Below are 21,564 nucleotides of genomic sequence, written 5' to 3'. Positions count from 1 at the left end.
GTACCTGTGAGTTGTGGCGTGGGCTGGAGGGGTCATAGCTGTACCTGTGAGTTGTGGTGTGGGCTGGGAGGAGTCATAGCTGTACCCGTGAGTTGTGGCGTGGGCTGGAGGGGTCATAGCTGTACCTGTGAGTTGTGGCATGGGCTGGGAGGAGTCATAGCTGTACCCGTGAGTTGTGGCATGGGCTGGGAGGAGTCATAGCTGTACCCGTGAGTTGTGGCATGGGCTGGGAGGAGTCATAGCTGTACCCGTGAGTTGTGGTGTGGGCTGGAGGGGTCATAGCTGTACCTGTGAGTTGTGGTGTGGGCTGGAGGGGTCATAGCTGTACCCGTGAGTTGTGGCGTGGGCTGGAGGGGTCATAGCTGTACCTGTGAGTTGTGGCATGGGCTGGAGGGGTCATAGCTGTACCCGTGAGTTGTGGGCTGGAGGGGTCATAGCTGTACCTGTGAGTTGTGGCATGGGCTGGAGGGGTCATAGCTGTACCTGTGAGTTGTGGCATGGGCTGGGAGGAGTCATAGCTGTACCTGTGAGTTGTGGCATGGGCTGGGAGGAGTCATAGCTGTACCCGTGAGTTGTGGGCTGGAGGAGTCATAGCTGTACCCGTGAGTTGTGGTGTGGGCTGGGAGGAGTCATAGCTGTACCCGTGAGTTGTGGGCATGGGCTGGGAGGAGTCATAGCTGTACCCGTGAGATGTGGCATGGGCTGGGAGGAGTCATAGCTGTACCTGTGAGTTGTGGCATGGGCTGGAGGGGTCATAGCTGTACCCGTGAGTTGTGGGCTGGAGGAGTCATAGCTGTACCCGTGAGTTGTGGTGTGGGCTGGGAGGAGTCATAGCTGTACCCGTGAGTTGTGGCATGGGCTTTGAGGAGTCATAGCTGTACCTGTGAGTTGTGGCATGGGCTGGGAGGAGTCATAGCTGTACCCGTGAGTTGTGGGCTGGAGGGGTCATAGCTGTACCTGTGAGTTGTGGTGGGGGCTGGAGGGGTCATAGCTGTACCCGTGAGTTGTGGAGTGGGCTGGAGGAGTCATAGCTGTACCTGTGAGTTGTGGCGTGGGCTGGAGGGGTCATAGCTGTACCCGTGAGTTGTGGCATGGGCTGGGAGGAGTCATAGCGGTACCTGTGAGTTGTGGCGTGGGCTGGGAGGAGTCATAGCTGTACCCGTGAGTTGTGGCGTGGGCTGGGAGGAGTCATAGCTGTACCCGTGAGTTGTGGCATGGGCTAGGAGGAGTCATAGCTGTACCCGTGAGTTGTGGCGTGGGCTAGGAGGAGTCATAGCTGTACCTGTGAGTTGTGGCATGGGCTGGGAGGAGTCATAGCTGTACCTGTGAGTTGTGGCATGGGCTGGAGGGGTCATAGCTGTACCCGTGAGTTGTGGCATGGGCTGGGAGGAGTCATAGCTGTACCCGTGAGTTGTGGCGTGGGCTGGAGGGGTCATAGCTGTACCCGTGAGTTGTGGCATGGGCTGGAGGGGTCATAGCTGTACCTGTGAGTTGTGGCGTGGGCTGGGAGGAGTCATAGCTGTACCTGTGAGTTGTGGCATGGGCTGGGAGGAGTCATAGCTGTACCTGTGAGTTGTGGCGTGGGCTGGAGGGGTCATAGCTGTACCTGTGAGTTGTGGCGTGGGCTGGAGGGATCATAGCTGTACCTGTGAGTTGTGGCGTGGGCTGGGAGGAGTCATAGCTGTACCTGTGAGTTGTGGCGTGGGCTGGAGGGGTCATAGCTGTACCCGTGAGTTGTGGTGTGGGCTGGAGGAGTCATAGCTGTACCCGTGAGTTGTGGCATGGGCTGGAGGGGTCATAGCTGTACCCGTGAGTTGTGGTGTGGGCTGGGAGGAGTCATAGCTGTACCCGTGAGTTGTGGCATGGGCTGGAGGAGTCATAGCTGTACCCGTGAGTTGTGGCGTGGGCTGGAGTGTCATAGCTGTACCTGTGAGTTGTGGCATGGGCTGGGAGGAGTCATAGCTGTACCCGTGAGTTGTGGTGTGGGCTGGAGGAGTCATAGCTGTACCTGTGAGTTGTGGTGTGGGCTGGAGGAGTCATAGCTGTACCCGTGAGTTGTGGCATGGGCTGGGAGGAGTCATAGCTGTACCTGTGAGTTGTGGTGTGGGCTGGAGGAGTCATAGCGGTACCTGTGAGTTGTGGCGTGGGCTGGAGGGTCATAGCTGTACCCGTGAGTTGTGGCGTGGGCTGGAGGGGTCATAGCTGTACCTGTGAGTTGTGGCGTGGGCTGGAGGGGTCATAGCTGTACCTGTGAGTTGTGGTGTGGGCTGGAGGAGTCATAGCTGTACCTGTGAGTTGTGGTGTGGGCTGGGAGGAGTCATAGCTGTACCCGTGAGTTGTGGCGTGGGCTGGAGGGTCATAGCTGTACCTGTGAGTTGTGGTGTGGGCTGGAGGGTCATAGCTGTACCTGTGAGTTGTGGTGTGGGCTGGAGGAGTCATAGCGGTACCTGTGAGTTGTGGTGTGGGCTGGAGGAGTCATAGCGGTACCTGTGAGTTGTGGCGTGGGCTGGGAGGAGTCATAGCTGTACCTGTGAGTTGTGGCGTGGGCTGGGAGGAGTCATAGCTGTACCTGTGAGTTGTGGCATGGGCTGGAGGGGTCATAGCTGTACCCGTGAGTTGTGGGCTGGAGGGGTTATAGCTGTACCTGTGAGTTGTGGCATGGGCTGGAGGGGTCATAGCTGTACCCGTGAGCTGTGGGCTGGAGGAGTCATAGCTGTACCTGTGAGTTGTGGCATGGGCTGGAGGAGTCATAGCTGTACCTGTGAGTTGTGGCATGGGCTGGAGGGGTCATAGCTGTACCCGTGAGTTGTGGTGTGGGCTGGGAGGAGTCATAGCTGTACCTGTGAGTTGTGGGCTGGAGGGGTCATAGCTGTACCTGTGAGTTGTGTGCTGGAGGGGTCATAGCTGTACCCGTGAGTTGTGGTGTGGGCTGGGAGGAGTCATAGCTGTACCTGTGAGTTGTGGGCTGGAGGGGTCATAGCTGTACCTGTGAGTTGTGGTGTGGGCTGGGAGGAGTCATAGCTGTACCTGTGAGTTGTGGGCTGGAGGGGTCATAGCTGTACCTGTGAGTTGTGGGCTGGAGGGGTCATAGCTGTACCCGTGAGTTGTGGGCTGGAGGGGTCATAGCTGTACCCGTGAGTAGTGGTGTGGGCTGGAGGGGTCCCAGCTGTACCCGTGAGTTGTGGGCCGGAGGGGTCATAGCTGTACCCGTGAGTTGTGCCGTGGGCTGGAGGGGTCATAGCTGTACCCGTGAGTTGTGGTGTGGGCTGGAGGGGTCATAGCTGTACCTGTGAGTTGTGGTGGGGGCTGGAGGGGTCATAGCTGCACCCGTGAGTTGTGGTGTGGGCTGGAGGGGTCATAGCTGTACCCGTGAGTTGTGCCGTGGGCTGGAGGGGTCATAGCTGTACCCGTGAGTTGTGGTGGGGGCTGGAGGGGTGATAGCTGTACCTGTGAGTTGTGGCGTGGGCTGGAGGGGTCATAGTTGTACCCGTGAGTTGTGGGCCGAAGGGGTCATAGGAAGCTCATCAGAATTGAGAGAGCAGCGTAGGGTCCATAGCCCCTTGTCCTGGAAAGCAGAGCACTGTGATAGAGGTAAAGTACACAGTATGAAGTCTTTAATCCAGATCACTACGTTACAGTCCTCCACAGGATCATTTTACAGCGAAATGTTGGCTTAGTTTGCAATTTTTTGGGCAAAGTTCTTATAGCGTTTCAATATACATTATTTCTTCCAGCTTGGAGGTTCCTGCATTTGTGTGTATGTCTTTTTCTATTTTCTGATAAATAATAAAGTTGTGATATTTTAATAATATCCCTTTGATTGTTTTTTGTTGCTTGGGTTATATGCCTTCCTTTGGGGTCTCCTATATGGTTCTTTATTTTACAATGTTAAGTTCCTTATATCGGCACTTTCCTTGCCTGTTGCTGTGTAATGCACTTGTGCTGTATAATGTGTCTTCAGTGTCTAGCAGTGTGCCCTGTGTCCTACTCTCTGTGGTGTTGTCTCCTCAGGAAGAATTGGAGCGTCTGAATCAGGCCAGCGAGGAGATCAATCAGCTGGAGCTGCAGCTGGATGTGAGTGTTTAGTTTAGTGTTCTGTCTCCTGTAACCCGCATTCTATGTAGCGCCTCTCTCACGTGTGTTGCACCGCCCCCTGCAGGATGCCCGCACCGCCTACCGCCGGATCCTCACAGAGTCAGCGAGACGCCTGAACTCTCTGGCCACACAGCTGGGAGCCTGCATCGAGAAAGCCAGGCCGTACTATGAAGCGAGGAGGCTGGCCAAGGAGGTGAGGTCTCTCTGCTCTCTGCTATTGATGTAGTCGTAGGCTGAAAGTTTGCAGCTGTATGGTAGCCTGTCTGAGCCACCACCTCTCCTATGTGCTGGGAAGTGTGTCTGCGTGTGTGTCTGCGTGTGTGTCTGCGTGTGTGTCTGCGTGTGTGTCTGCGTGTGTGTCTGCGTGTGTGTCTGCGTGTGTGTCTGCGTGTGTGTCTGCGTGTGTGTCTGTCTGTGTGTGTGTGTCTGTCTGTGTGTCTGTCTGTCTGTGTGTGTGTCTGTGTGTGTCTGCGTGTGTCTGTGTCTGCGTGTGTCTGTGTGTTTCTGTGTGTGTGTTTCTGTGTGTGTGTTTCTGTGTGTGTGTGTTTCTGTGTGTGTGTGTTTCTGTGTGTGTGTGTTTCTGTGTGTGTGTGTTTCTGTGTGTGTGTGTTTCTGTGTGTGTGTGTGTGTTTCTGTGTGTGTGTGTGTGTTTCTGTGTGTGTGTGTGTGTTTCTGTGTGTGTGTGTCTGTCTGTGTGTGTTTCTGTCTGTGTGTCTGTCTGTTTGTGCCTGCGTGTCTGTCTGTGTGTGTGTGTGTGTGTGTGTGTGTGTGTGTGTGTGTGTGTGTCTGTGTGTTTAGCGACAAATCTTGGCAGAGAGCGGCGGTGTGGAGGGCAGAGAGCCATGTCATTAGGCAGAGGACACGCCTCTGTGTCCCATCTGCCCCCCGAAGATCCACCTGGGGTTCTCTTTAAGTGTCTTGTACATTTTGTTAATCACTTTACAGTTGTCCTTACAGGTTATTCTATTGGCCACCACATCTGTATTGTGTACCAATGCTTGTGTGTTTATGTAGCCATGCTTTGTTTTCTTCCTCTTTTAGCACTGCGGAAGATGATGGTACTATATAAATCAATAAATCAAGTATGCTATACAACATGTCAGACATGGTATCTGTATAGTAGGCAGCTATCACTATAAAGTTGGAGTTTCACCGTACAGACATGACTGGGTATGTTTTGTGTGTCGCGCCCTGCAGGCTCAGCAGGACACTCACAGCGCGGCCCTGCGGTACGAGAGAGCGGTCAGCATGCACTCCGCTGCTCGGGAAATGGTGTTCGTGGCTGAGCAGGGGGTCACCGCTGACAAAAACAGACTGGACCCCACGTGGCAGGAAATGCTGAACCACGCCACCTGCAAGGTGAGAGGAAAGGGGGCGGGGAGCACTGGGGTCAGGGATTGTCGATGAGCTGTAAGTTGATGCAGCATTATGCAAATTTTGTATGCTAATTTACCCAGCTTGAAAATGAACCAATCCAATTCCACTGGGGTATAATTCGATTGGTCCATTTTCAAGATGCACAAATAACAAAACACTCCATCAACTCAAAAAATATTTGCATCTCATTGACCATGCCCAATTGTGGTAACCAGTAAAATAGGGAACATTTATATGTTATGCCTTTATATAGAATGACCTTTACTGTGACATTTTACGGAGTACCTTGAATAAATCCATGATAGTAACTGTGTACACCAGAGGTGCCCACACTTTTTCGGCCTGTGAGCTACTTTAAAAAGTTAGTAAGTTACAATGATCTACCTATGTACAATTTTAGAAGCACACTTGTATATACGAGATGGAAAATGTAGTAGGGTCAGGATCTACCATGAAGTCCTTCGCGATCTACTCACTGGGCACCCCTGGTCCACACGCACACGCACACACACCGCACACACACCGCACACGCACCACACACACCACACACACCACACCGCACACACACACACACACACTAGACCGCGTCATCTGCACTGACGGGACAACCCAGAATATGTAACACAGGGAAACCGAGAGCCCAGAATAGTGTAATATGTATTGGAAAAGGACAAGAAGAATAAATAGTAAGCTATTTATACTCACAAACCAGGGTTACCGCTCAGGCAACCACTGTAAACACAGGTAAGGAGATTAGACCTGTCCCCACTCAGGATTAAGATGTAGATCAAGAAAAAAAAGGGGGGGGGATTAACACCCCTTCACCAAGGTGTGGACTCAGATATAGTGGAAGGCTAACAGAGGTGCCAAAAGAATAACCTATGCTAAAATTGTTAAAAAGTTTGGGAGGTGGTGGTGGCCTCAACCTCCCCAAACAGACACATAAGCTGTCAATTTTTCAAAAGAAACAGATTTTTATTCACATATTCCAATAAAACAGGCAACGCGTTTCGCAGGTATTATCCTGCTTCCTCAGGCAATCATAGTAGGAGTATCACACAGCAAGAGGTCTAGTCCACGCCTAGCGCCTCTGTGACAACCCAGAAGGACACTGTTACTACAGCCAAGATCTGTGCTTCTTCTGTACACACGACAGAGCTGAGGCCGCCCAGGGAACCGCCAGGCGGATCAACCTCTGATAACTTTGCTTTGTCCACTCACCGCATCCACTGCGCTCCGTCACCACTCTTCTTGTGTTGTCAGCCTGTGGCCAAGGCTGTACAGACAGTAGGCTGACTCCATATCTGTACAGCCTTGGCCCAGCGATATCACCCAAGGGATTGGGGGACCTCAATCAAGAATGTGTATGGGCCTTTTGCTTTTTAAATCTCTTATGTCTTGTGTCAGCAAGGAGCAGATCACACAAGACAAGACACAGAACATTTATATTGCTCTTTTCTCCTGGCGGACTCAAAGCGCCAGAGCTGCAGCTACTAGGGCGCGCTCTATTGGCAGTAACAGTGTTGGGGAGTCTTGCCCAAGGTCTCCTACTGAATAGGCGCTGGCTTACTGAACTGGAAGAGCTGAGGTTTGAACCCTGGTCTCCTGTGTCAGAGGCAGAGCCCTTAACCCTTACACTATCCAGACTCAGACACAAACCCAGAGGAAGGCCCAGAGCACACCAAAACCCTCCAGCAGATCTGCAAACCACTAGAGGTTTTTGAAGCAGATTTCAGAGCGATTCTAGGCATGTTAGAGAGGATTTCTAAACATACCTAGCGGTTTTTGGAGTGTTTCTGTGTAGCAGATTTCATATATTGTTACAGTAGAGCGGTTACTGATCAGCTACTGTAACAAAAACGCCTGGAAAACCGCTCTGATCTAGCGCTTTTCAGAGCGGTTTTCCACTTTCCTATAATTTAACATTGAGCCAGAAACGCCTCAGAAATCTAAAAAATGCTGCAGCCCCCGAGTTTGCGTTTGTGGAAAAACGAACAACTGGTGTGCACCAGCCCATTGAAATACATTACCCAAGCGGTTTTCTATCCCCAAGCATTTTAAAAACCGCTCTGGTGTGCAGCAGCCCGAACACTCATTCAGAGAGCAACTCCCTTCTGACACTCTCAAGGAAACCATAAAAAAGGGCAACCCATTGCTCTGCATCGCCTCAGCATCGCCTGTACTTGCTCTTTTCTGCGGGAGAATGTGATTTTGGTTCACGCTACGTCTTGTCCCGGTCACAGGTGAACGAGGCGGAGGAGGAGCGGCTGCGCAGCGAGTTTGAGCATCAGAGGGTGACCCGTCAATGCCACGAGGCAGAAGCCAGAGTCCAGACCCTGCAGAAGAGCCTAAAACGGGTCATCCTCAAGAGCCGGCCCTACTTTGAGCTGAAGGCGCAGTTCAATACCGTCCTAGAGGTAAGGGGAATACCGTCCTAGAGGTAAAGGGGACGCTAAAGTGGGGAGAAACTTCATATTCACTGAAAAATCATCCAATAAGAAATTTCTTGTTTAGCTTTACCTATCCTGCTGTTTTCACTGTTCACGGCTAGATTTAGGAGAAATATTAGATGTAAATATTTCTGCTGGTCTCCATCTTTACAGTTTCTCTGTGATGCCACTTTTTTAATTTTCCCTGGCTACTGCCACAGCTTAGGGCTGGCTCACACTCGGGCACTTTGCTGATCGCTGACAATGCCTCTAGTACTACGAGTCACTAATCCTGAATGAGCCTGCAGATCCGATGCTGGGACTCTCCTGGTTTATAAGGGAATGAAGATGGCAGCCTCCAAATCCCTCTCACTTCAAGTCCCCTTTAAAGCATATCTGAAGCAAAAATAAACTTAAAGAGAATCTGTACTCTAATATTCTTACAATAAAAAGCATACCATTCTATTCCTTATGTTCTCCTGGGCCCCTCTGTGCTGTTTCTGTCACTCCCTGCTGCAATCCTGGCTTGTAATTAACAGTTTTAGGCTGTGTTTACAAACAAATGACTTGCTTCTAACCAGAGTATCATAGGCTGAGAACAGCTTACTGTGTGACTCATGCAGAGCTTGGAGGGGGTGTGTAAAGCTTCTGCCAATGACAAGCAGTGCTGCACATTCCACACATTGCAGCCTCTGCCCGACAGACACGACAGAGGAAAGGAGATAAGATTTATTACAGAGACAGTGCAACTACTAAAGGCTGCAGTAAGACAGACCACATTAGAACAGGTATAGGAACTTATAGAATAGAAAAAAATAAGGCTCAAAATTTTGTTAGTCTCTTTAAGGTGGCCATACACTTATAGATTTGCAGCAGATTCGACCATCAGATAGATTTCTGTCAGATGCCTGTCAAGTCGGAATCTGATCTGATGTGTGTCACACACTAGGAACAGATTTCCAACAGATTTCAGAATGAAATCTATTGGAAATCGATCTAAATGCATTATTAGACCATTAGATCCAATGCAACTCTATGGGGCATCAATCTGCTGGCAGCAGCAGATTGACCTAGATTTTCCATCCTGTCAGATCGAGCAAATCGATTGAAATCGGCCTTAAATCGATCGGCCAATCAATCGGTGATCGATTTCCAAGTGATCGATTTGGTCGCTCAACGGCTGAAATCGACCAGTGTATGGGCCCCTTTACGATATTATGAATTGTATGTGTAGTGCAGCTAACATATGGAACGGAGCAAAGAAAAAAGTCTCATATCATTTTCCAGCACAAGAACAGTTAAAAACTTGGGCTGTTCTCTATGCAAAAGAGCTTCTCTGAGCTCTCCAACCAACTTGGTCGAACCCGGTCCTGTTTTCTGAATAGCCTAAACAGTCAAGAAATGGTGAGAGACAGCTTGAGATAAGGTTTTACTGCAGGCAAGTTCAAATGGTCATTATCTCTGCTCTGTTTACAGTGTGGTTTCTAAACTGCAAATATGACAGAACGATGCATTGTTATAAATAAAGCTACATAACTGAAAATAAAAATATAACATTATTTTCTTTGCTTGTAATGTTCTATTCCTTTGCCATACTACATATGCAATTCAGTATATCATATGTTTATTTTCGCTTCAGTTTCCCTTTAACCATTTCAGCACGCGGGTATTTTTTACCTTATGCATCAAAGCAATTTTCACCTCCCATTCATTCGTCAATAACTTCATCACTAATTATCACAATTAATTGATTTACATATTTTTTTCCCCACCACCAATTAGGCTTTCTTTGAGTGGTATATTTTGCTAAGAATTATTTTTTTCTAAATGCATTTTCACAGGAATATGAAGACAAAAAAAAAAAAAAAAAATCATTTCTCAGTTTTCGGGCTATTATAGCTTTAAAATAATACATGCTACCACAATTAAAACCTATGTATTTTATTTGCCCATTTGTCCCGGTTATTACACCATTTAAATTATGTCCCTATCACAATGAATGGTTCCAATATTTTATTTGGAAATAAAGGTGCATGTTTTCAGTTTTGCGTCCTTCACTATTTACAAGCTTATAATTTAAAATGTTCGTAATATACCCTCTTCACATGCATAATAAAAAAGTTCAGACCCTTAGGTAACTATTTGTTTTGTTTTTGTTTTGTTTTTTATTGTAATTTTTTTTTTTTTTTCATAAATTGTATTTGGGTAGTTTTTGGTGTGGGAGGTAAACAGATAATTTTAAATGTAATTTTAAATGTAATAATATGTGTTTATTTCATAAAAAAAATGTATGTAGATGTAGTTTTAGGGCCCATTCTCACCTGAACGGGAATCGCGCGATTCCCGCTCATGGCAAACCGCTTGCGGTTTTGTAAAAACCGCTACACATTGTAGCCATCGAAAGTATTCTTACTTCCACGTTTGCGGTTAGCGATAACCACAAAGGCACTGCATGCAGCGGTTTGCCAGCGATTAGCGTTCCGCGATTATCGCGATCGCTCCAAAACCGCCGCAGTGTCCAGTGATTTTTCCGCATGTGAACGGGCCCTTAAGTCCTGGAAGCGAGCACTCTTGCTTCCAGGAAGCATAAGGAGGATGGGGAAACCTTTTTATTTTTTTTTATCCGAAAGACTGCGGCTTCTGGTGAGAAGCCATCGGTCTTTCTACCGGGGACTTAGATCAATGAATGGGAACTATGACAGTGTAACTGTCGGGCATAAAATCAAAAATCTATTCTTTATTTTTATCTGGTAAACCAGTAATCGGGATGCTAACCAGGCAATCCAAAAGTTAAAATCACTATTACTTTTCTTGTTGATAAATGATCATTCTCCAGTTTACCTGACTCTTATTTGGTACATGTGCCGCACAAAGGAAGTTGCAGGGCATGCTGGGTTGTCTTTTTTTGCTTCCTTACTTTCCCCTCGGACTTAACTAATGCAGCCTGATTGGCTGAAGCCTCTTTCCCCTCTGTTTTCCCCTGCCACACCTCTGTTCCTCTCTGATTGGTCAATATTTCTCACGCTGAGACAATGCACTTTTTACTGCAGAGCTGGGTGGGACTGCCTGAAGACTGGGAGGAGGGCGGGCAATGCATACACAATCAGGCAGAGGAGAGTAAGGGAGGAAATGACATCATGATTGGCTTCAAGATAGACACAGTTAAAATGGAGAATCCTAATCTTTTTTTACAATGGAAAATCACTGAAATCAAAACGTGGACAGTGAAATACATATGTTATGCAAGTAGAGCAAGTATTTATCTACTTATATATGTGTTTTTTTGTTTTTTTTCCTGAGATAGTATGGCTGACAGTTCTGGAGCCCTCTTGCATTGAGGGTGTGCTAACATAGCCCGGCTGCACCTATAATCTATGCAGACACGTGGGGAGGTGTGAGGAGAGCGTCTGCAGTCACGTAATAGCGTCTGCAGTCACATGATAGCTGTTAACAGCTTTCACAACCATACTTTGTTACTGCTTGGACTCTAGCTTAATACAGAGAAATGTAAATGTCATTAGCTTTACTACCCAGCGATCTATGTTTTTAAACTGGGAAATGGGCCAATGGAATGTGCTTCCTGCCAATTTTGATTGGCCCAATTCCAGGCAGCGTACCATTAGCATTAACCGTATGTTACAGGAATTTTTTAGACAGCAGGGAGAGGTGGCAGCGCTTCCCAAGGCATCTGAATGACTATCAGCACGTGTGCAGAGCCTAATCATAGGCAGGGTACACAACTTGCATTCAAAACAGATGCACCAAATTAACATGGAGGATGTTAGCTTCCAAAACAGTTTGCATGCAAAGTATTCCGTACTGGACCCTTTCACCGCGATGAGGCTATTCCTTTGGATGGGACCTTAACTTCTAACTAATGTATAATGTGAACCTAGGAGCGCTTGGCCATAAAATGGTTTACACATTTTTAATAGACGGGAGAAATGGCAGCGCATCCTAAGACCAGGCCACATGTAAATGACTGCACCTGAATGTAAGATGTGTTCCCTGCCTATAACTAGGCTCTGCACACCTCTGTTGGTAGTCAATCAGATACAGCCTGCTTTGGGAAACACTGCCACCTCCCCCTGTAAGGTTACCTTATGGCTAGCAGCTCCCATTTGATATTTATGTTTGCGTCCCGATTCTATTAGACCTATAAGGAGGAGGGGACCCCTAAAGCCCAATATAGCGTAGTACGTACTGGTATAGGATGATAAAATGTAGAGTAGATGAGTAATACTCACAAACCAGGGTTACCTCCAAGGTCGACAGGGATGTGAAATCTTGCGCTGCTAGGGCGGTAATCAGGGGTGGCTGAGATCGGTCACACTTTAGCTGCTCCTTTGAAGCCCGGCTGTCAGAAAGGCTTGGTCAGAAAAACAAAAGTAGAGAAGGAGGAGCGCTCCATAGTGTAAAACCGCTTTATTAAAACAACTTGCGCAAAATAAAAATTCACTTACCAGATGCAAGTGGATACAAGCATGTAATCAGGCTTTGCAGCCTTAAAGAGAATCTGTATTGTTAAAATCACACAAAAGTAAACATACCAGTGTGTTAGGGGACATCTCCTATTACCCTCTGTCACAATTTCGCCGCTCCTCGCCGCATTAAAAGTAGTCAAACAGTTTTAAAAAGTTTGTTTGTAAACAAACAAAATAATAATAATAATAATAATAATAATAATCCGAACATTTGTATAGCGCTTTTCTCCTGTCGGACTCAAAGCGCTCAAGAGCTGCAGCCACTGGGACGCGCTCAGGAGGCCACCCTGCAGTGTTAGGGAGTCTTGCCTTGAACTCCTTACTGAATAGGTACTTGACCTAGCCAGGATTCGAACCCTGGTCTCCCATGTCAAAGGCGGAACCCTTAACCAGTACACTATCCAGCCACTACAAATGGCCACCAAAACAGGAAGTAGGTTGATGTACAGTATGTCCACATATATAAAATACATCCATACACAAGCAGGCTGTATACAGCATTCCTTTTGAATCTCAAGAGATCATGGCCTCATTTCACTAAGATCATGCTGGAGATAATAAGGCAAGAGAAAACTTACCTCCACACAGTGAGAGAGTTATCTTATCTCTTCATTCCTTAATTTACCTCCTCTGTAGTTAATTTACCTCCTCTGTAGTTAATTTACCTCCTCTGTAGTTAATTTACCTCCTCTGTAGTTATTTTCACCCGCAGTTAATAAACAGCCTGTCTTTAACTCTGGATTTATTTTAAGGATTGGAGAGTTAACTTAAAGACAGAAGAGTTAACTTTAGGTTTGCCAGAGGTAAAATGTTTCCTGAATACTACATGCCTTATCACCATGGTAACAACTCTAGAAGAGTTATTAAAGACAGGAGATAAGCTTAGTGAATTGAGGCCCATGTGTGTGTTTCTTTCCCCCTGCAGCTCACTGAAGAGTTACAAGCTGATTGTTTGTTTACTCTTGCAGACAGCTCTGCCCAGTTGTCTGTAATTCTGCAGTATGTGACTCATCAGTATGTGAACAGAGGATTTATCCAGCTTGTAAAAGATAAGACAGCAGAGAAAAGCTGGCTAATGTAAATAACACACACACACACAGGGGAGTGTGCATAGAGGGGGCATGCATAGCAAATCACACTGAAGAGTTGGCAGCCTTCCAGACACAGGAGGACAAGTCAGACAGGGGAAAGATAAGCTGATTTATTACAGAGATGGTGATAGTATAAAGTGCTGCAGTAAGCCAGAGCACATTATAATAGGTTTAGGAACCTGTAGGATGGTAGAAAACAGTGACATTTTTGTTACAGAGTCCCTTTAAAATCCTTTCTTGGTGGGTGCACTACAGATCTGACGAAGGCGTGGAACACCGAAACGCGTAATAACGCCACCAGCACACGCTTATCCCTTGGGGGAGCAACTAGGGTCGCTCTCCATCCGATCCACACAACTCCGATGGCCACGGCAGTTTGTAGTGCACCCACCAAGGAAGGATTTTAAGGCTGCAAAGCCTGATTACATGCTTGTATCCACTTGCATCTAGTAAGTGAATTTTTATTTTGCGCAAGTTGTTTTAATAAAGCGGTTTTACACTATGGAGCGCTCCTCCTTCTCTACTTTTGTTTTTCTTACCTCCAAGGTGACCACTGTAAATGCAGGTGGGGAGATTAAAGTGAACCAGAGTTGAAGCACCCTTATGTATTTTACCAGATATATCAGTGGGAACATTAGAGAAAACGCCTACCCTGCTCTCTGCTTCATCCTTCACTGCTCAGCCTGCTTGTTATCAGCCCTGATAAAATCCCCGACTGAGCATTCAGTCTGGCTTTGCTCAGGAATCATTATAGCTGAGTCATTACAGCAGAGCCAGAAGGGGGCAGGCTTGGGCTTGAAAAGACATCAGTGAAGACTGACTCAGCTATAATGATTTCTGAGCAAAGCCAGACTGAATGCTCAGTTGGGGATTTTATCAGGGCTGAGCAGTGAAGGATGAAACCGAGAGCAGGGTAGGTGTTTTCTCTAATGTTCCCACTGATATATATGGTAAGATACATGAGGGTGCTTCGTTCACTTAAGACCTGACCCCACTCAGGATTATGAAGTCGCTCTCTGTAGATCAGAAGAAAGAAGGGGGGGTAAAACACCCCTCCACCCGGGGTGGACACTGGTACAGTATACAGCGAACAGAGGCGCCAAAAGGATAAAAATCACTAAAAGTTTTAAAATGCTAACGAGGCAGTGGTGGACTTAACTCCCTGACACATAGACTGTCAGATTCATGAAAGACAAATTTATTGGCAAGGTTTTATGTTGCCTCTAGGGGGCTCTGCACGCCTCTGTTGGTAGTCATTCAGATGCGCCTGGTCTTAGGATGCGCTGCCATTTTTCCCCTGATGTTACTGGAATTACCAGCATCTGGTCGATCCTTTCTAGTTAGTAATCGTCTCTTCTGTTTTCTGTGGCAGGAACACAAGGCCAGAGTGACGTCCCTGGAGGTCTCCGTCTCCCAGGCCAAGCTACGGTACTCGGCAGCGCTTCGCAACCTGGAGCAAATCAGCGAGGAGATCCACGCCCGCCGCACTAAAGCCCCGCTGTTAACGCTCAGAGCCCCGCCTCTTGGCGCCGAAGCCCCCGCCCCCCCGATGGACAGCGAGGCGGCATGCTCCGCGGACACTGTTTCCCTGCTCAGCCTGCAGACCATCGCCTCCGACTTGCAGAAAAGCGACTCTGTGGAGCACCTGCGGGGCCTGAGCGACGTCACCAGCCTGGACGGCAGGGATATGGACCCCGAGGAAGGCGAGCACGCCTCGGGGCGGGAGCGAGCCGGCGATAGAGGAAGCAGAACGGCGTTCGGCCATCACAGGAGCGTCAGCCTCTGAGCGGTGACAAAACTCAGGAGTAGACAGACAAGCGGACTCCCATCGGACATAAAAGCACGCATAACTAGACTGGGATGCTCCCGTCACGTCCGCAGAGGGAGCGCCACTAAAAGGGACCGCACAACAGTGGTGCATTATGGGCATTTCAACTCCGATGAGTCTGTGACAAGGGAAAAGACGCTGACAGACTTGTATCGGTACTTTGACTACTTCTTCCAGGACGCCTGTATATCTGGCAGGGCAGTGTCTAGCGGAAGCAGAGATACTGGCGGAATGCTGCCGGAGGAGGCTGCAGGACAGAGCAGGAAGAGCGGGTGATGGGGAGGGAGGATGTCTCGCTGCTATGAGAACACACTTTGTTGGACGCAGCACTTACAATGTCCGTCACTTAGCAATCATGTATTGATGTCTTACCGTCTGGGGATTATACTTATAGGAGACTCCTTTAACTCATTAGCAGCTTCAATAGAGTTACCTCAGCCAGCAGAAGGCCTCTACTATTGTCTCACACTGCCACCTAGTGACAAGTGGCCATAAATACTCATTACAGCAGTACTAATTGGTAGCAAGGAAATGTATCAAAGAAGAAATTAAAAAAAAGTGCTATAATAAATTGGCTTGGAGCACTTGTAAGCCTCTAAATACATTGGCTGCTAAAGGGTTTAAGGGCACTAAAAGGGAAAAAAAGAACAGTTTAACTTACCTGGTGCTTCTTCCATCCCTCTGCAGTCATCCTGTGTCCTCGCCGTCACTCCACGGTCCTCCAGTCGGCTGCCCTGCCCCCTGAAAGCTGGTCAGTCGTGGGTGTGGCCTGTCGCCACGCTCCTGTGGCCAGAAGCTTTCTGCCCAGCAGAAGGCGAACGGCCTGGGGCTGTACACACAGCTGACAGAGGGGGGCGCTGCAGCTGACCAGAGGATTGTGGGATGACAGCGAGGGTGCAGAAAGACTGCAGGGGGCTGGAAGAAGCCCCAGGTAAGTTAAACCAAGCTTTTTTTTTTTTCCCCCCCACTTAAGTTACCCTTCAAGTGAGTCTCCTGCAAGCATTTCCCCAGCACATTTTTTTTTCCAGTTTCGGTTACCTAAGATTCAAGACGGAGAGTTTTGACATCCTGTGACCCGTATGGTTATTATGGTTGACACAGCAGAACGAAACTCTACTCTCCTTAACTCCCATTCGTCTCAGGTTTACATTACAGGACAACTGTAACAAAAGGGACATGGAGGCTGCCATATTTATTTTCTTTTAAGCAATACCAGTTGCCTGGCAGCCATGCTGATCCTCTGCCTCTAATACGTTGAGCATGCAGCAGATCAGGTGTTTCTGACTGAAGTCTGATTAGCTGCATGCTTGTTTCAGGTGTGAGATTCAGACTGCAGCCAATGAGATCAGCAGGACTGCCTGGCAACTGGTATTGTTTAACAGGAAATAAATATGGCAGCCTCCATATCGCTCTCACTTCAGTATTCCTTTTAAAGTTGTTCCTTCCAGTGGGTTTAAGAATAACGGCACCATAAACACTGACCACCCCTAATACAATATAACTACTTACCCAGAATGCTCTGCTGGTACATGCATGATGGCGGCTGTCACTGCTCCCTGATTCTGCGGGGTGACGGCATTAGTTGATCTTCACCTTGGGTGTGTCACTCAAGGCACACAATTTGCATCAACTCCTCATTATTTGCATCTCATTGAGAATGCCTATTTGCAATTAATAGTAGGCCTCCACATGTATATAGGGGCTGGTCCTTTCTAAACAGCTCGGGGGGGAGGGGGGTCACCTATAGAAAATGGCACTTTGGTTTATAACTGCCCTTATCCTTTAAAGCGGATGCCCCTAAGCATCAATGCTCCTCCGACATACAATTGCCCTCCTCCGGGCACAGTTGTGAGTAGACCATCTCCCTGGCAGACAGGAGAGCCAAATCTTACCCCTTCATTGTGTCCAATGAGGCATCTGCTGCTAAATATATGGTTTTATACATTTTGGTCATGTGACCTGTGGCAGGCCCGCTGAAAGAGTAAACAGCATAGTGTGTGGGTGTGGCTTTTGCTGAGGTTCCTAAAGAGAGTTGTCTGAGGTGATCACAGCCTTAAGCTCTGCAAGGAAAACTGTGCCTGGAGTGTGTGGGCAAATGTGTTGGCTTTTAACCTCCCTGGCGGTACGCAGTTTCTGAGGCTGCGTCCGCAGGAGGGATTTTTTTTTAATTAAACTTTTTGTAAAGCTTGTAGCTAGCACTACGCCAGCCACCATTGTGCCCCAAGTCCCCCACACCCTTCTGATCCTTCCACGATCGCCGCCGCTATACGTTACCTAGCCGTGATCCCGCAAGAGCCGCAGCCTCCCCAATGAGCTTCAGTCGTCGCTATGGCGACGATCGGACATGACATCTGAAGTCATGCGCAATCCCCATCCTCCCCATAGCGAAGCCTGTAGCTGATTGGAGAGGCTGCGCCATTGCGGGATCCCTGGGGGGTACTTATAACGGCGGCGATCGGGGGGGATTGGAGCAGAGGGACTTGGGGGGACAATGAAATCCTCTGCAGCAGCTACCCCAAGTGTAGGTCGGGGTTACCGCCAGGAGGGTTAATATTGTCCTGATTTTTGCCTAGCAAACTCCCAGTCCGCCCAATCCACACACACTACTATGGAGACTCAGGAGTAAACTCACTGCAAGGTCCCTTCTCTGTAATTAATCAAATTACACTTGTGATTAGTCACAGATGAGGGGGAATTGGACAGGCTAAACTCTCTAAATACATACAGGGTGGATTTCTCAGTGTTTACCTTCTGTCCTGTGCAAGAGTTCAGGTCCACTTTAAATGTTTGAGATGGTCAATTGAGATGCAAAGAACTGTAATGACCATAGCCACGCCTCTGCTTGCCCACCCAATCACAGGTCAGCCTGTACATTAAGCCAGCCACAGCTGTATAGTCAGGTGAAGAAGGGGAGCAATAGACATGGACAGACCTTGCTATTCATACACCTGCTTGCCCATCTGACCAGACATCAACCTTTGCATTGAAAAAGAAGCGGGCTTATAAGCAGGTGAGCGTGAGTCAGTGGGTATGATTAGACCCTCTCGACACGCCCCTTCCTGCCCACCTCCTCCCACATCAGCCTATACACTGTAGAAGAGGCCTGCTTATTATACCTGGGCATGGTGGGGGCAGCAATAGGGTCTAACCATTAAGTGAACAGGGGGCGTGGTTATGCGTAGTTAACTCACATCTCTGACCACCGCTTATATACAAGTGTGTGAGCAGTAAGCAGGAAGAGGCGTGGCTAAATGAAGGATTACTCTATTTTCCATTAAGCAAATGACTTTATCGGGCGATTAACAGTGTGGTCAATTGAAAGTCGATCAACTACTGACCCACACACTGTAAATGAGATCTTACCTTAAGCTCCTTCACTAACCAATCTGAACGATAGTGTGCCTCTATGCTCTGAAACAGAAAAAAATTTGATTCTGTGTTGATCGCAATCATGTGAACGGTAGCCAATACCTTCATAATCGACCAATATTTCCCATCCTATGCGGTCAAGTAAATTGGTCGATTCTACCATATATCGGCCATTTTTCATTGATCGAGCAGAATAGAACATAAATCGGTTCTCGCTTGATATGATTAAATTGAGTGGTCAATCGAACATGAAAATCGAGTAATGTATGCGCACCTTAAGATTAATCCCTTAAAGCGGACCTGAACTTTTGCACAGGAGTCGAGGAAAACGGAGAGAAATCCACCCTATGTGTGTTTATAGAGAACAGCCTATCTAATTCTCCCTTCTCAGCAAGTAATGAGCTAGTGTAATTTGAGCTTTCAACTGTCTGCCGAATTCTGAGATAGTATGTAAACACGGGAGGTTTACCCTTTCTGTGCTCCCAGGATGTAACCACTCTGCAGAATCTCAGTAGGAGTTCTGTAACAAAGAATTAATTATGCTGTTGCGTTTCTTTTAGAGCAGAGAGCTTTAAAGCGGACCTGAACTCAGAACTTCCTCTCTGGTGTAAAAAGATAAGCAACAGCATACTAACCTTTAAAGAAAAAACATTTCTTTGTTGCAGCTGATACAAATCCTACAATACATCTGCAGTGTGTCTACTTCCTGCTTTCATGGAAGCAGACAAAGGGTTAACATCCTGTGTTTACAAATTAGCTGCTCTGCCATGGCACTTTATCCTGACAATAAGCCATCCTATCGTCTATTCAGTTAGGCTAGCATGGGGCAGGGCCAGAGTCATAAATGTAGTCCTGCTGTCCTGTACCTGGAGGAATAGGCTGCATATGGACCTTTGATGGAATTCTAGAATTTATGTGCTGCGTTAGGGGGTAGTGAGGATGTGTAGAGTGACGCCTTCCCCTCAGTGGGCTCTCTGTTGTGTCCGACGAGGGACAAATATTCAACCTGGGACTTAACTACAGATGTGTATCCTCAATGAGCATATTGGGTAGCGGCAGCATGCCTGTGTGATGTCACTGCTTCCTGGTGCTGTGATTGGCTGCAGCCTGGCAAGCGTTCATTTAGCCCGGTGTCTGCTTCCCCTGTGCAGGTGACGGACCCCCTCCTGCGGGGCGGTCCCATGACCCTGCTTCCGACACTACCTTGACACTCTGCACTTGGTATTTGCTTTCTGATATTATTTTGAGGAAATCGTGTATCAAAAAGGGGAGAATTATCAAAGGCCGCTGCAAAGATGACTGGAGCCAAAGGGGACTGGTTGCCAATCAACCAATCAGAATCCTCCTTTCACGTAGTGAGTGGATACTCTAAGCAACTGCTTTACCCCGCCCTACTTTGTACCAGTCTTCATAAATCGGCCCCGAAATGACTGAAAGGAACTGGATCTGTTTCCCATGGCAACCAAGCAGATTTCAGTTGTGTGTGTTTGTTTTTTTTATTACAGTGCTTGGTTGCCATGCGCAGAAGATGTTTCTAAAAGGTTTTTATGTGTTGTCCGTATATTTTTTTTAACTGTGGTTCATTACAGTAGAAGACTTGTATTATAGACGTGATGTGCACGGCTTGCTAATAAATGTATATTTACAGCAAAAATTTGTAATCTGTGGAAATCAAGATCTCCTGGAACGTACAAGCGTGCTGAAACTCCTAATAGTGGTATTGTAATGTGTACCTGAAGTGGCCTACATGGAAAAAGGGCACAGGGGTTTGCCCGGTAGTAGAATCTTGCTAAAATTAGCGATATTCTACAACTGAATTCCAATATTTTGCTATGGCTAAACCTAACCCTACTCTCACACAGAACCCTCCTGGTACCAATGCTTAACCCCCCCCCCCCCCCCCCCGGTGGTGCCTAGCCCTAAGACTCTCCCCTGGTGGTGCCTAGCCCTAAGACTCTCCCCTGGTGGTGCCTAGCCCTAAGACTCTCCCCTGGTGGTGCCTAGCCCTAAGACTCTCCCCTGGTGGTGCCTAGCCCTAAGACTCTCCCCTGCTGGTGCCTAGCCCTAAGACTCTCCCCTGCTGGTGCCTAGCCCTAAGACTCTCCCCTGCTGGTGCCTAGCCCTAAGACTCTCCCCTGCTGGTGCCTAGCCCTAAGACTCTCCCCTGCTGGTGCCTAGCCCTAAGACTCTCCCCTGGTGGTGCCTAGCCCTAAGACTCTCCCCTGGTGGTGCCTAGCCCTAAACCTTTACTGCCCCACTACAGTAAACCTACACTATGCGGCAAAAGTAGGTACATTTCCACGCTGGGAGCTGCCCGATTACCGGCAATCATTTTAAATATCGGGTTTTTCGGAACTCGATAAATTGGGGCACCAGAGCTTGCAGAAATGCAAATGGCAGCATTGCATAGAGGTAGTAGATATTTGGGAAAACTTTTTTTTTTTTGCGATCAAAAAGGAAAAAGAGTCCTCTTATGGGCAATCCACCACACCCACTTGTCAATAATTGTTCGATTAGAGAGAACTAATATCCTTCAAGGAAGATACTTGGACACGATCTTGCAGTACAAAATCGCAGTAGAAAATGTTATTGGCACAATACAAAAAAAGTTTTAGAAACGTTTTTTTTTTATCGTGTACATGATCCTTCTAAGCATCAAAAAGAGGAAGCTTTCATGAAACCGAATTTGACATGGTCTGGCTTGACATATGGTAAGATCAACATATAGTAAGATTAACATAATGGGCTTAGCATTGGATTAAGGTATAGGCAACGACACACGTTCGTTTTGGGCTTTCTTTGAAACCTTTCATCAAGCCCATGAGGAATGTGCTGCCTCTGCTGTGATAGGGAGAAGTTATACACGCCCCCTCCAGGCTCTGTGTGCTTTG

General features: G+C 47.7%; 1 protein-coding gene across 1 annotated transcript in view; it reads left to right on the top strand.

The window, feature by feature from the left end:
• The window catches only part of SH3BP5L (SH3 binding domain protein 5 like), a 37,830-nt gene extending 17,503 nt beyond the window's left edge, over positions 1-20,327 (top strand). Inside the window, exons 3-7 of the mRNA XM_068250153.1 lie at positions 4,012-4,074; positions 4,160-4,288; positions 5,293-5,454; positions 7,716-7,889; positions 14,849-20,327. Of these exons, the coding sequence (XP_068106254.1) occupies positions 4,012-4,074; positions 4,160-4,288; positions 5,293-5,454; positions 7,716-7,889; positions 14,849-15,262 (942 nt within the window). The 3' untranslated portion in view covers positions 15,263-20,327. The remainder of the gene's footprint in view (positions 1-4,011; positions 4,075-4,159; positions 4,289-5,292; positions 5,455-7,715; positions 7,890-14,848) is intronic.
• Positions 20,328-21,564: the final 1,237 nt, after the last annotated feature.

This window comes from Hyperolius riggenbachi, chromosome 8 (genome assembly GCF_040937935.1).
Source record: "Hyperolius riggenbachi isolate aHypRig1 chromosome 8, aHypRig1.pri, whole genome shotgun sequence".
Lineage (NCBI taxonomy): Eukaryota > Metazoa > Chordata > Amphibia > Anura > Hyperoliidae > Hyperolius > Hyperolius riggenbachi.
Note: the sequence above shows the minus strand (reverse complement) of the source record. Positions and strands in the feature narration are given on the sequence as shown.